The sequence below is a fragment of the Panthera pardus genome, unplaced genomic scaffold (genome assembly GCF_024362965.1).
Source record: "Panthera pardus isolate Hobbes unplaced genomic scaffold, ASM2436296v1 HiC_scaffold_19, whole genome shotgun sequence".
Lineage (NCBI taxonomy): Eukaryota > Metazoa > Chordata > Mammalia > Carnivora > Felidae > Panthera > Panthera pardus.
In genome coordinates this window covers 11,685,414-11,700,379 of record NW_026526754.1, presented here as the reverse complement: position 1 = coordinate 11,700,379, position 14,966 = coordinate 11,685,414, and the positions used below count along the sequence as shown (strand labels likewise).

The 14,966-nt window shown below is 42.4% G+C and overlaps 1 protein-coding gene across 1 annotated transcript in view; it reads right to left on the bottom strand.

The window, feature by feature from the left end:
• The window catches only part of PKD1L3 (polycystin 1 like 3, transient receptor potential channel interacting), an 80,133-nt gene that overhangs the window by 43,526 nt on the left and 21,641 nt on the right, over nt 1–14,966 (bottom strand). The window contains 11 exon segments of the mRNA XM_053906821.1: nt 3,365–3,474; nt 3,476–3,547; nt 3,799–3,874; nt 3,876–3,913; nt 4,899–5,096; nt 5,099–5,137; nt 7,895–8,088; nt 9,822–10,053; nt 10,363–10,483; nt 11,837–11,964; nt 13,657–13,812. Of these exon segments, the coding sequence (XP_053762796.1) occupies nt 3,365–3,474; nt 3,476–3,547; nt 3,799–3,874; nt 3,876–3,913; nt 4,899–5,096; nt 5,099–5,137; nt 7,895–8,088; nt 9,822–10,053; nt 10,363–10,483; nt 11,837–11,964; nt 13,657–13,812 (1,364 nt within the window).

The following is a 14,966-nucleotide window of genomic DNA, read 5'->3' as shown; positions in this document are numbered from 1 at the left end:
CAGGGTCTGAGGGGACATCCCTGGGGGTGGGTCAGGGAGTGATCTTCAACATTTATACTACTGACTTCTGATCCTGCCGGGGTCTGTAGCTCTGTCTTTACCTCACAGAGCCAGAGGCCCTGAGGTTTCATCCTCTTTCTGACCACAGTGTTTTACCATGTGTCTCCTTTCTCCAGGAACTTCAACCTCCGACAAACTTGACCCCTGGGACACCTACTGTTCAAGTTGTTTGACTTCATCTTGCAACTAGTCCATTAACCTCCTCCTCTATTGTCATGATGCTATTTCCCTGAGAGCCTATGTTTAATATTATAAAGCAACTTAAATCTCTCCAGTCAAAATCTTTGTTGAATTTTAGTTGAAAATATTTTTTGTGTGATGAATAGACTTCTTTAAAGCTAAAATATTTCTAGGAACTCTCTGATTGAGGCAGTTTATAAAATCACAAGTGACTAAGGTACATTTGATTTAAACTTAGCTAGTGTATCTTGTACTATTAAAGTTTTTCATTTATGAGTAAAGTATAAAAAACAAGAAAAAATCTACTTTCTGATTGGTGAGAAACTTGTCATGGGCTTTTTATGACGCCAGCGTAACTTTTACTTTCTTATTCTTTCATATAAAAAGAATCTAATGTGAGTATACAAATTTGCTGTTAAAGACTATGAAAATATTTTGGGCACCTGGGTGGCTCAGTTGGTTAAGTGTCCAACTTTGGCTCAGATCGTGATCTCATGGTTTGTGAGTTCGAGCCCCCATCAAGCCCTGTGATGAAAGCATGGACAGAGCCTGCTTGAGATTCTCTCTCTCCCGCTCTCACTGCCCCTCCCCGCTCTCTCCCAAAATAAATACACTCTTAAATTTTTTTTGAAAATATCTAAAAATATAATGAAGAAACAATTTTAAAATTTATAAGCCTACTACTCAGAGATAATTATTGGTAATACTTAGTATATATAACTCTAGAATTTTTTCTACATGCATACTTAAAAAAATTTATTGTGGGGTGCCTGGGTGGGTCAGTTTGTTAAGCATCCGACTCTTGATTTTGGCTCAGATCATAATCTCAAGGTTGTGAGATTGAGCCCCATGTCAGGCTCTGCGCTGGGCAGGGAGCCTGCTTGAGAGTCTCTCTCTTCCTCTCCCTCTGTCCTTCCCCCACTGGTGCTCTACCAAAAAACAAAACAAAACAAAAACTTTATTGTGGTATAATTTACATATGATAAAAGGCACCCATTTGAACATACAGGTCAAGGGGTGCCTGGGTGGCTCAGGTGACTGAGTGCCCAGCTCTTGATCTCAGTTTAGGTCTTGATCTCAGGGTTTTGAGCCCACGCTGGTCTCTGTTCTGCCTGAGAAGTCTACTTAAAAAAATGAATAAAAGGTACAGTTCAGTACAGTTTTTTAGGTCTTTAATTTATTTTAGCAATCTCCACACCCAAGATGAGGCTTAAACTCACAACCCCGAGATCAAGAGTTGCACACTTTTCTAACTGAGCCATCTAGGAACCCCCAGTCCAACACATTTTTCATAATGTGAACACTTGTGTAAGTACCACCACTGCCAAGCTATCACCTCCAAAAGTCCCCTTGTGTCCCTTTGCAGTCAACCCCCCTCAGACTCACCCCTGGCCCCAGGTGGCCGCTGATCTGCTTTCTGTCTCTTGCACTAGTTTGCCTATTTTAGAATTTCATATATGTACAATCATACAGCATGTTTTCTTTTGTTCTGGCTTCTTTTGCTTGGCATAACGTTTTTGAGATTCATCCATGTTACTGTGTGTATCAGTAGATTGTTCTTTTTGTTGGTGAGTAGTATTCCATTAAATGAACATGCTAATACTTGCTTATTCATTCACCTGATGGACACTTGTGTTGCTTCTAGTTTTTTTTTAAAAATTTTTTATGTGTTGTTTCTAGTTTTGAACAGCTATTAGTAAAACTGCTATGAACGAATGTGTATACATTTTGGAATGGACCTATGTTTTCATTTCTCTTGGGTGAATACCTGGGAGTGGAATTTCTGGGTCAGATGGTAAAGGTCCATTCAACTTTACATGCCTTGTCAAACTGTTCTCCCACGTGGCTGCACTGTTTTGGGCTCCCAGCATCGCTTGTGAGTCCCAGTTGCCTCCAACTTCACCCAAACTTGGTTTTGTCAGACTTTTTAATTCTAGTTATTCTGGTGGATGTTTAGTGCTCTCACGGTGGCTTTACTTTGCATTCCTTGATAACTAGCAAAGTTAAGCATTTCTTCAAGTACTTATTACACATTATTCACCATTATAATCAAACTGGAATGATAGTGTACAAGCTGCTCTGTAGATGCCTGAACAGAGTGGGGACAGCAAGCAAATTATTAGACTCTACTAGCCTAGTGGTCTAGCATAGCAGGGAAAGACTCATTTTGCTGACAAACAGGCAAGCTGTACACCCTTTGCAGGTGGACAATATTCAGCAACAATTTGAACACCTGGGCCTTAGACCTTTGACTTCATTCCCTTCTTTTTCCCAAACCCCAAACCACCAATCATCTTGGTCCTTAGTTAATTTCACCATTACTCTCTCCACCCACCTCTTCTCACTCCTCCTGCTGCTGGAGAAAAACAGGTCATGTGGACCTCACACACATCAGGTTCATGCACTCATCACTGACCTTTTCCCTCTCTAGCCCCCTGGGCACATCCCATAACACGATTCTTCTATTCTTACCTTCAAGCTCTTAATTTTTACCCCAAGTATACTTAGTGAATAGTCATTCATTACATTTAATCTTGAAAGATCTTTTCTCAAGTTTATAGGTACTTTTAATTTATAACACTTTGGGGCAGTAAGTGGTTGTTATCTGCTGTTTTTACAATCATGACAATATTAAATGAAGATAAAAGAAAAAAACCACCCATCACTTAATCACCCATACAAAATTATATTGTTAACTTCCCATATTTCTTTGCAGGGTTTCTTCTTTGTAAATGTTTTGAAATTTATTTTATTTTTTTTTAAATATTTTCTTTTTAATGTTTATTCATTTTTGAAAGACAGAGAGAGACAGAGCACGAGCTGGGGAGGGGGAGAGAGTGAGACACAGAATCTGAGAAAAGCTCCAGGCTCTGAGCTGTCAGCACAGAGCCCGATGCAGAGCTTGAACCCATGAACTGTAAGAGCATGACTTGAGCTAAAGTTGGATGCTTAACTGACTGAGCCACCCAGGCACCCTGAGCTTTGAAATTTAAATCTAACAGTCATTGGTTACAATTTGGCCCAAAGCATTATTGTCATTTGTTGTGATGGCATGCTGGTCTTGCCCAGAACGCCGCAGATTCACGGAGGAGAAAGGCCAAGGCAGCCTGACGCAGGGACTTACCGAGAAGGGCTGGCCCCCGAATTGTCATGCCAGAACCACAGGCTGTGCAGTTCCCCTCAAGAGGACTGAGTACTGAGGAGGAAGATATCCAGATGCTCTGGCTCAAAGAAAGACTGCCTTCTCGGGGTCACAAAGGTGATGGGTCTCCCTCTGCCCCTCTGATCCATAGAGGGTGATAACCACCTAAAACATGATAAGCAAAGATAAAATGCAGGAAGCTCTCAGAGGATTCTTGGGGTTTATCCCTAAGGAGAAGGGAGAAAATAGAGTTGTACTGAGATGAAGTCTTTGGGGGGTTGGGCAAGTATGGCAGACTCTGCCAATGTCCAGTGTAGAACTAGGAGCTACTCTCGTAAGTGCTCCTGGACACCGGGGCGTCACTGGGTCAGGGCACATCTTGGGCGATAGGAGACACAAGGCAAGGAGTGAAGAACATTCATTTCGTTAAGCTTAGCTGGCATGGTGGCCCTTCTTCAATAGCCAGTGGAGACCTGCAGGAGGTAGTGAAACAGAGCTGGGGTCATTATCAGCCAGGACAGTGACCTTCACCTGTAGGAACAGCAGAACCAAGAAGGATCTTCACCTAGTGTAGACACTGCTTCTTCCAGCTAAGAAGCAGGAGGATGCACGGCTCCAGCTTTGGCACCTCGGTGAACATCAAGGGTGGCATGCGGGTACAAGATAAACAAATAAGAGACCTAAGTGATGAAGCAGGGGATGAGGGCTCAAGTCCTGGGTTGATGCCTCTGAAATGAAATATTCATAGAATCAGCTGATTAGGTCTTGGCCTTAGAAATACTTCCACCTCCCGCCTGCCCAGGTAGGGTTATCACACGGTGTGGAGGACACCTAGTTAAACCTGAATTTCAGGTAAACAATGAATCACTTGGGAACAGAAGTACTAAAAATGCACGAGTTACATAAAATTCAAATTTAACCGGGTGTCCTATATTTTTGTTTGTTAAAACTGGCAACTCTATACCCATGGCTGGAAAGAAATGGACGGCATGTATTCTAGAATCCCCAAGTGTAAGAACACATAAGAATAAGGAATGCATGGAACAGAAATTAACAAGAGGCTGTCATCAGAAGATTTGTTGTTGCTGTTGTTCCAAAACGAGATTCCATACAGGTTTTTTCTATATTGCAGTTACATGGAATTCTAATTTTACTTACACCTGACTTTCACATCCAATGTATAAAGTGAGATAAACTTCCATTTGATTTTAAGTTCTCTAGATGTTCGGGCTTATTCCTAACTTAAATGAATCATATGAGAGTTCAACCTCTGCTAAAGAAAAAAAAAAAAAAAGAACATAAAGAGTTAAATTGCGAAGCCCTGAGACAGGAAACATGAAGAGAAATTTAAGAAAAAAGTCGCACTCGAATTCCTATGCCACCGAGAATTCCTACCACTCTGCCTGCCTCTTCTGGTGAAGGTTTGTTGTTGTTGTTGTTATTGTTGTTTTTCCATCTTGTTCCACCTACTCAAGACACTATGCAAAGCTTTTGGAATCAAAGTCATGACTGTCACCTGCATGTACGTTTGATCCTTCCTCCAAGCCCGCACAAAGGTGAGCATATAGAATCCTAAAAGGCTGGCTAGCAATGACACCCCAGCAGGGTTGCTGGTCACACGAAGGAGCAGCTTGATAGTGTCTTCAATGTTCACCATCCGGGGCACAATGAAGAAGTCGCTGCCAAAGTAGGTCAGGCGGTTACAGTGACCTCAGGCAGTTACTGTGTCCTCAAAACTGTACTCTGTGGCCCAACCTGCAATTAGAATCAAGACATTGATTCTAACTGAACAGAGTGCTAAGGAAGGGACAAACATAAAACACAAACACATGCAATTTAGGGAGGGAAAACAATGTCCGGGCCGTGCATTTACCACTGGGGGTAAAATAGTGTATGTGGAGAGCAATCTGGAAACCTCTAGCAAACCTGGAGAAGCACAAATTCTCTGAATCCTACCATTCCAGGTCTGAACCCACATCTTTGGGGAACTCTGCACATGTGCACAAGGAGACATGAGAAAGGTTTCTGTCAGCATTGTTCATAACTAAAAGATTGGATGGGGCACCTGGGTGGCTCAGTCGGTTAAACGTCCCACTTCGGCTCAGGTCGTGATCTTGTGGTCCGTGAGTTCGAGCCCCGCGTCGGGCTCTGTGCTGACAGCTCAGAGCCTGGAGCCTGTTTCAGATTCTGTGTCTCCCTCTCTCTGACCCTCCCCCGTTCATGCTGTCTTAAAAATAAATAAACGTTAAAAAAAAAAAAGATTGGAAACAACCTATATATATGTCCAGTAACAGCAGAACATACAAACAAGCAAGTAGAGGACTCCTACTGCATGCTGATGGGAGTAATCTACAGCAGTTAACACGAATGAGGTAGAGGGGCTTCTGGGGGGCTCAGTCAGTTGAGCGTCTGACTCTTGATTTCAGCTCAGGTCATGATCTCATGATTCACGGGTTTGAGCCCCAGTCAGCTTCTGCACTGACAGCATGGAGCCTGCTTGAGATTCTCTCTCTCTGCCCCCCTCCCCCACTCATGCTCTCTCTGTCAAAAATAAAAAATAAATAAATAAAATAAAGAGACAACTTCCCCTTTAAGAAAAAAGAAATTGTCAGAGCTAGATATAGCAACGTGGATAAATGCTGAGTGAAAAAAACAAATTAAAGGAGGATACGGTATAGATGATGCCATTTACAAAGAGACCAAAAGCATGCAAAACCACACTCTCGTATCTATGTTTGTCAGTCTCCCTCCCTGGAATGTAAGCTCAGGAAGACACTGTCTTGTTCGTCACTGTATCTCTAGTTCCTAGATATGGGCCTGGTGCGTAGAAGATGCCCGGTAAATATGTGCTGAAGGAATCAGTACAAATGCTGAGTTCAGGACAGTGGTCGCCCTTTGGTAAGTGGGAGAAAACAAGACTGGACGCGGATACATAGAGGGCTTTGATTATTCCAGAGTGTTTTATTATTATAAAAAAATCTGAACTATACAGAGCAAAATACCAACTTTGTGATAAAGCCAGAGTATTTTATGTTTTTATTATATTATTCCCTATAACTTCCTTATAACTTCCACATGTTGTAACATTTCTTCACAAAAAAGTATCTTCAGGGACACCTGGGTGGTTCAGTCAGTTAAGGGTCCGACTCTTGGTTTCAACTCAGGTCATGATCTCGAGGTGTGTGGGTTTGAGCCCAGAGTCGGGCTCTGTGCTGACAGCATGGAGCCTGTTGGCGATTCTCTCTCTTCTCTCTCTCCCCCTCCCCCACTTGTGCTCGCACGTGTTCTCTCTCTCAAAATAAACTTTAAAAAATATGTATTTTTAAAAATGTTACTAGGCAATGAAATGAAAATTACCAATTCCACGTTCGATTGTGCAGATAAAAAGCTTCAAATATTGTCAGTATGACTGGCTGCTTTCCAAGGCACAAGGTTAAGTTCTAGGTGCCGGGTCTATCTCTCACCCTCTGTCATCCTGCTCTCGGCAGCTCTCTTCCCCGCACGGGGTCCCAGCGTTGTGCAGGGGGCTTGTTAGAAAGGCCACTCAGGTCTTGCCCCGATTTATTTCACCAGAAACTGCAACCTAAGGGGCTCCCAGGTAGAGGATTTGCTCGAGAGGCTCTGCTCCAGCTCTTCCGAAATCCCTGCCGAGGCCACGAATGGCGCAGCTGCCTTCCACAGCATCCTCTTTTCCTCTCTTCACATGTGAATGACCCTCTCTCAGCTCTTAACCAACAGCCTCATTATTTCCAGAACTTTACACCACAGTCTTGGTGCAACTGAACCAGGACTTAAATCAGATGGGATCACACAGAATCACCCGTGCGAAAATGCAGGGCGCCATTTTAAAGTGAGCAGACCCCTGGAACGAGGTGACAATGAGAAAAGTCCCCACCTCGCCTGGAATGTACAAGAATCTGCCAGCTTATTTTTACAAAAGCTCTCTTTAATTAAGCAGGAAATTTGTTTACTTTTACCCGCAACATATTTAACACTTGCAGAATTTAACAGTGTCCACCTACTGCTTTTTTTAAAAAATTGTTTTAAAGTTTATTTATTTTGAGAGAGAGAGAGAGAGCGTGAGCATGCACAGCTGGGGAGGAGCAGAGAGAAGGAGAGGCAGAATCCCCAGCAGGAGCTGTGCCATCAGTGCAGAGCCCAATGAAGGGCTCGAACTCACATACTGGGAGATCATGACCTGAACTGACATCAAGAGTCAGACACTTAACTGACTGAGCCATACAGACCCCCCTACGTACTGCTTCTTTTATCTAGAACTGTCAGATTCACCCTGAACTGAATATTTGAGAAGGAAATAACAAATATAAAGTGTAAGCCTGCTCCGAAGAGACACACTTTCCTGGCCCGCTACATGCAATCTTCTTTTTTGCCAGGCCGATTTCTCTCCCTCCTGATGCTTTTTCTTTCTGGGCCCCTCGAATGAGGTAACAGATGCTCTGCATTTCATGCCAGCTGGGGCAGAAGAGAAAGAGAAGTGGTGTGGCTTCTTACTTGGCACGCTATGGTCTCCCACGTGCTGTTGCGGCTGTCCCAGAAATGACAGCGAGTGACCGCAGTTGTCGCCAAGAGCAGGGTGGGTGTGCGCTGCGCACTCTCCTGGCTTTTATTCAGCACAGCTGTTGTGTAGTAGGTGCTGCTCCCATACTGCAGACTCTCTGGAGCCAGCACCCCTGTACATTCCTCATCTGAGAACAAAGAACAGGGCTTACTTGCATTTCCATTGGGACAAAATTACTATCAGAACGCTCCTTCTGAAGGATCTATTGTTATTATTATCATTATTTTACAAGTGGGGAAAGGATTAAGCTTAGAATTACAAGACTTTCAAGAAAATGACCAGTTGAACAACCTGGGGTTCTGAGTTTCTCCCATTCCAATAAAAAGCTGTGTTCTTTTGACAGAAGAAGATTTAGGTCTAATGAGTCAGAATATATGATGAGTTTTAGAAAAATGAATGAATTACACACCCAAACGAGTAGCTACAAGACGGAGCTAAAAGAAGAAGCCTAAGAACGAAGCAAGGATGGGAAGAGTGTGGTTCCAGGAAAGAGCCCTGATTCGAGGCCCAGCTCTGTCACTAGATGGCTGTTAAGGGCTAAGGCAAGTCACACCATCTCCTTAATGTTCTCATCTTTCCGACAAAGTCTCCGGACCAGAGGATGTCTAAGATCCCCAAGGGACATGATATTGCCACGACTGGCAAGGAAAATGGAGCGCATGTTCTGAGTCGGAAAGAGCTTGCCTGTAACACAGACAGAACTTTATACCCGGGAGCCCAGGATGAAAGGTGCTGCCTCAGGTACTGTGTCTAAGAGCAGGAATCACCTAAAAAGTGATCATTCGTGTTAGCGAGGCCTACAAAACAGCCAGAAGCTTGTTCAACATGAGAAGACTGTAATGAGAGGGGATTATAACATGCTTTATATTTTATAACATGGTTATTGCCACTCCTCCACACATTTTTTAAATGCAAACAGTAGCTCTTTATTAAGACTCTTCAGTATTACAATAAATTGATTTTTAATGTTTATTCTTGAGAGAGAGAGAGAGAGAGAGAGCATGAGTGGGGGAGAGGCAGAGAGAGAGAGGGGGAGGGAGACACAGAATCCGAAGCAGGCTACTGGCTCCAAGTTGTCAGCACAGAGCTCGATGCAGGGCTCGAACTCACAAAATGCAAGATCATGACCTGAGCTGAAGTCGGATGCCTAGGTGCCCCAGTACGACATTTAAAGTTGATATCCAGTGAATATGTTTTTTGGTCAAGTACATCTAAGGCACTATTTATGTATCTCAGAAATTCTTAACTTTTTATATATGTCTCAAATTCTTCACTTTTCTAAGCCACAGTGTAGTCATTTTGATATTAAACCAAGATTTACTGAGGTATCTCTGGCCTTACCCAAATCTAAGATTAGAAATAAAATTGGAAATATATGTGTATGTGCTGGAATTTTACTTCTCAACATTATGCAAAGTTTCAACCATATGGAAAGTTGACCCATTTAATCACTGACCCATTTAATGTTAATTCTAGAATTAACATTTTACAAAATTTGCTTTATCACATATATATCTGGATCCATTCCACAATCCATCTTTTAAAAAAAAAATGTGTTTCATGGTCATATATATTCCCACATGTGATAAAATTACATGGAATAAACAAACATACAGGAGTACAGGTAAAACTGATGAAATCCAAGTAAGGTCAATGCATTGTATCAATGTCATTTTCTGGTTAGGATATAGTGGTATAGTTATGCAAGATGCCAGCATGAGGGGAAACTGGGTAAAAGGTATGAGCTCTCTCTTTTATTTTTCACAATTGCATGAGAATCTACAGTTATCTCAAAATAAAAAGTTGAAGAAAAAGAAGAAAAAAATGCATTTCAAAGTAAGTTTCTGATTGGGGTTTTACCTTTTTGCCATACCTGATTCTTTGGAAGAGTGATGTTCAGGTTGAAGTGAGTGTGGTTAGGCTGATACTGGAACCCCAGGTAGAGCGTCATTAAAAGGGGACTTTCAGGTTCTATGCACACGATCAGGGATTTCTCCAGGGAAGTGATGCTCACTGTCATAATAAAATGGTCTGAGCTCATGTTGATGCTGGTGGGATAGATTTCCACGCTAACATTTCTCCACAGCATGATCTAGAATGAGACAGTTAACCAATCTTCAAGATGGTTCATCTGTTGATGCCTTTCAGTCTCCTTTCTAGTGATAATGGAATGTAACTTCCTAGGTATTCCTCCATGAATATCTGTAGGGATTAAGGGAGAGTATATAATCTCAGACCTAAAACACCTCCTAAAGGTAAGGTAGTTCTTGTAAAACTTCCCAAGTGAAGATGTGAATAATAAAATAATGGCACTGCCATGAATCTAAAATGGCTTCCTTCTATCCTATTCTCCAAGAATTCCTGTTCCTTTCTATTTCATTCCTTTATAATGAAGTCATACCTCAATATCTTCCACTAAATCATGGACTTGGAAAAATTTATGATTAGAGCTTAGCAACACACTTTCGATACTTCCAACAATGTTCTTGTCATCAAAATCCCTGAAGGAACTGAAGCTAGTCCTATTACCTAGAGACAAGAAAATCTGTTTCATCAGTTGCTGAAATCTATTACCTAACACCCCAAAAGGTAATAATGTATCAGATATCAGAGATTAAAGTAAATGTTGGGATTTCCCCCTTGCTAATATCTCAACTGAAATATTTCTCATTATAACATCATACAAGGAAGAATTAAAGATGAGTCATTTACTTGTGACCCTCAGAATTATTATTTTTTAACATTTTTTTTTTTAATTTTTTTTTCAACGTTTTTTGTTTTTTTTTTTTTTTTTTTGGGACAGAGAGAGACAGAGCATGAACGGGGGAGGGGCAGAGAGAGAGGGAGACACAGAATCGGAAACAGGCTCCAGGCTCCGAGCCATCAGCCCAGAGCCTGACGCGGGGCTAGAACTCACGGACCGCGAGATCGTGACCTGGCTGAAGTCGGACGCTTAACCGACTGCGCCACCCAGGCGCCCCATTATTTTTTAACATTTTTATACCTGGAGGATTCATTATTACTAGGAAGGAAGTATTCTGCTCTCCAGGATAAGACAGCAATCTTGCTCTTGTTTGTTAGGTAAATGCCTAAAGAAATACACTATATACTGATATGGATAAGTTGGTATAACGAGTCAATACTTATTCAGATATTCCTAGCTTCATATATAAATAGTGAAGAGTTGAGATCAATTCAAACCATAACACAGAAACTCAGTTAAATCCAGAAGTCTGTTTAATGCTTCCAACCTCTACAGTGGCTCATTTTTTTTTAAGGTTCACTTACTTATTTTTGAGAGAGAGAGTACAAGAGCAAGCACACACATGCACATGAGCAAGGGAGGCGCAGAGGGAGAGGGAAACAGAGAACCCTAAGCAGGCTCTGTGCTGTTAGTGCAAAGCCCAATGCGGGGCTTGATCTCATGAACCGTGAGATCATGACCTGAGCTGAAACCAAGAGTCAGACACTTAACAGAGCCACCCAGGCACTCCTCCATTTTTAAGTGGCCTCCATTCCTGCCATTGTAAAACAGAAATCCATGACACCCAGCCTTCTCGTTTGGTCTGGCCAGCTTATGTATCATGGTGCATCCAAACGCCTGTAGCCATCAATCCCAACTCCATTTGGGTCAGAATCAATTTGACACTCACTTGAACATTAAATCCTGGTTGTCTGTTCAAGAGCTCTTCCAAAGCTGAAGCCCTTGAAAAGCCTAACCTCACAGGTGCTGGGGACCCTAGAGTATAGGAGCTCAGGGGCCAGGTTGACATGTTTTGGCTAATGAAGGAGAAATTAAATGGAAATCAACTTCTGTGTGTTTTCTAAAGATCAGAAACCTAAAATGAACCACTCTCCCCCTCCTCCTCTGTTACCTGCTCAGCATCAGAGAAGCAATGATAGAGGTCAAAGTCACTAAAGACTCAGAAAACTGGCTCTGCTGTAGAAATGTTTCTTTGATCTTCCCAAGGGCCAGCAAGGCCATTTCCAGCATATTTTCTACCTGCATTGAGAAGGAAATGCCATGTGACCTGTGTGGCCTTTGTGGATAATGGTTTTGGAGGGGTTGGAAGGAGGACAAAGACCTGGACAGTGACATATTGAAAGATGACATTCTTTTTTTTTTTTTTTTTTAAACGTTTATTTATTATTGAGAGACAGAGAGAGACAGAGCATGAGCATGGGAGGGGTAGAGAGATGGGGAGATACAGAATCTGAAGCAGGCTCCAGGCTCTGAGCTGTCAGCACAGAGCCCAACGTGGGGCCCGAACTCACAAACCGTGAGATCATGACCTGAGCCGAAGTTGGACGCTTAACCGACTGAGCCACCCAGGCGCCCCTGAAGATGACATTCTTTGCAAAGGACCCAAAGAAAGTATTTGTAGTCTGGCTAAAGACTCGCCATCCTTTGTATCAACTAACAGGGCCACCCAAGAAAATATTTCTTTGTCCCATGATATAAGCTTCTCTAGACCTACTTAAATTTTTTTTTTTTTTTAATTTATTTTTAGTAATCTCTCCACCCAGCATGGGGCTGGCACTCACGTCCTGGAGATCAAGAATTGCATGCTCCACCGACTATGCCAGCCAGGCACCCCTGCCTGTGACCTACTTATGAGAGGTTTTCACAAACAGTTTTATTACAATGAAATTCACAATACAAATCACCCAGTTAGAGTATACAAGTCAATGTTTTTTTAGTATATTCATAGTGCAACCATCACCATGATCTAATTTTAGATCATTTTCATCTCCCTAAAATAAACCCAGTACCCAAGTACCCAGCAGCCAGCTGTCACTGTCCATTCCCCTGTCCCTATACCTCCCCCCCCCCAGCCCTAGACAACCACCAATCTACATTCTGCATCTAGAGATTTGTCTCTTGTGGACATTTCATAAAATAGAATCACAATACGTGGTCTTTTGTGCCTGGCTTCTTTCACTTGGTGTAATGTTTTCAAGGTTCACCCATGTTGTACTGCTTCATTCTCTTTTGTTGCTAATGTAACAAATATAACACATTTTACTTATCCATTCGTTGGATCATGGACATTTGGGTTGTTTCCACTTTTTGGCCGTTTGACTGTTTGAATCATGCTGCTACAAACACGACCGTGCAAGTTTTAGTGTGGACATATGTGAGCCTATTCCAAGGAGTGGGATTGCTAGGCCACATGGGAAGTTCCTTTTTTAACCTTTTGGGCAACTGTCAAACTGTTTCCCAAAGTGGCCGTATCATTTCACAATCGAATAATGTACAAGGGCTTGAATTCGTCTGCCTCCTTGCCAACACTTGTTACTGTCTGTATTTCTGGGTACAAAGTGGCATTTTATTGTGGTGTGATTTGCATTTACATAGACCGATGATGGTGAACATCTCCTCAAATGAATACAGAAATGCAAATCAACACGAAAATGCAAGTTTAATTTACTGAGTGTCTACTATATGCCAAACACCATACTGAGCTCTTGTCACTGGATTATAGCACTAGGGAAGTTTAGCGCACAGATGAGACAGTGAGGAAGACCCAGAGCAGGCCTAACAGTGGTCTCTTCAGTGGTGTCGCTTGGCAGGAGACTCTTTAGAGATCTAGGAAGAGGCCGTGTGATACCTGGATCTGCCAAGATTTAAATAGTTTCTAAACCGAGTTCGACATCAACATGTACTGTACCTACCTGCTCAATGGCATGCTTAGACCTCTGTGGACTTGCTCCAGCAGCTTCCATCACAGTGTCGAGGGACTCGGAGAGGCAGGCAGTTGGGGGTTTTTGAAACCCAGACTGCTTTGCTCTGAAATGTGCTCTCTGGTGACTTCTCACTCAGGTAAACATGAGGACTGATGACACTAACCTGGGAGATTTTGGAAGCAAACACACAGCCCCGAGCTGTTTCTGACTGTTTTAAATTTACTTCTGTTCTTCTTATAAGGAGTTCAATTTCTTTATGCATTTCAATGCATTTTTAAAAATATTTATTTATTTTGAGAGAGAGAGAGGGGTGGGGATAGGGACAGAGAGAGAGAGTGAGAGAATCCCAAGCAGGCTCTGAGCCATCAGCATGGAGCCCGATGTGGGGCTCCATCTAATGAACCCCGAGATCATGACCTGAGCCGAAATCAAGTGTCACATGCTTAACCCACTGAGACACCCAGGTGCCCCTCAAACGCATTTTTATAAAATGCAATATTACAGGAGTGTGTGGCTGAACATGGAGCCTGCTTAGGATTCTTTCTCTCCCTCTGCCCCTCTCCCATCCCTGCACTCTCTCTCTAATAAAAAAAAAAAAAAAAAAGAAGAAAAAGGAAAAGGGAAAAAAAAATTCATAAAAAACCCCAGTATTACAACTTGGCAGCCAAAGAAAATATATTACATCTTACCTATAGGAAGGATTTTTATTTTATGTTATTCTTTCTAAAAATTAAAAAAAAACTTTTAAATGTTTATTCATTTTTTTGAGAGAGAGACAGAGTGCAAGCAGGGGAGGGGCAGGGAGAGAGAGGGAGACACAGAATCCAAAGCAGGCTCCAGGCTCTGAGCTGTCAGCACAGAGCCTGATGTGGGGCTCAAACTCATAGACCGTGAGATCACAACCTGAGCCGAGGTCAGAGGCCCAACTAACTGAGCCACCCAGGTGCCCCTAAAAGTTTTTAAAAATATATTTATTTTTGAGAGACAGAACATACAATTGTACACCCCCCCCCCCCCCCCCACACACACACACAGAGTGGGACAGAAGATCTGAAGCAGGCTCCATGCCCTGACAGCAGAGAGCCCAATGTGGGGCTTGAACTCACAAGCCATGAGATCATGACCTGAGCTGAAGTTGGACGCTTAACCAGGCACCTCTGTATTTCAGGTTATTCTAAGGAACTCAGAGAACCCTCCTGGAGTGGTAAGTAGATCAAATACCTAATTAACAAAACTAAGCTAAAAACAGGCAAAGAGCAGTATTGGCTTAAACACCAAGTAAATGATCCTTTGAAACTCAAAAAAGCACTCAAGATA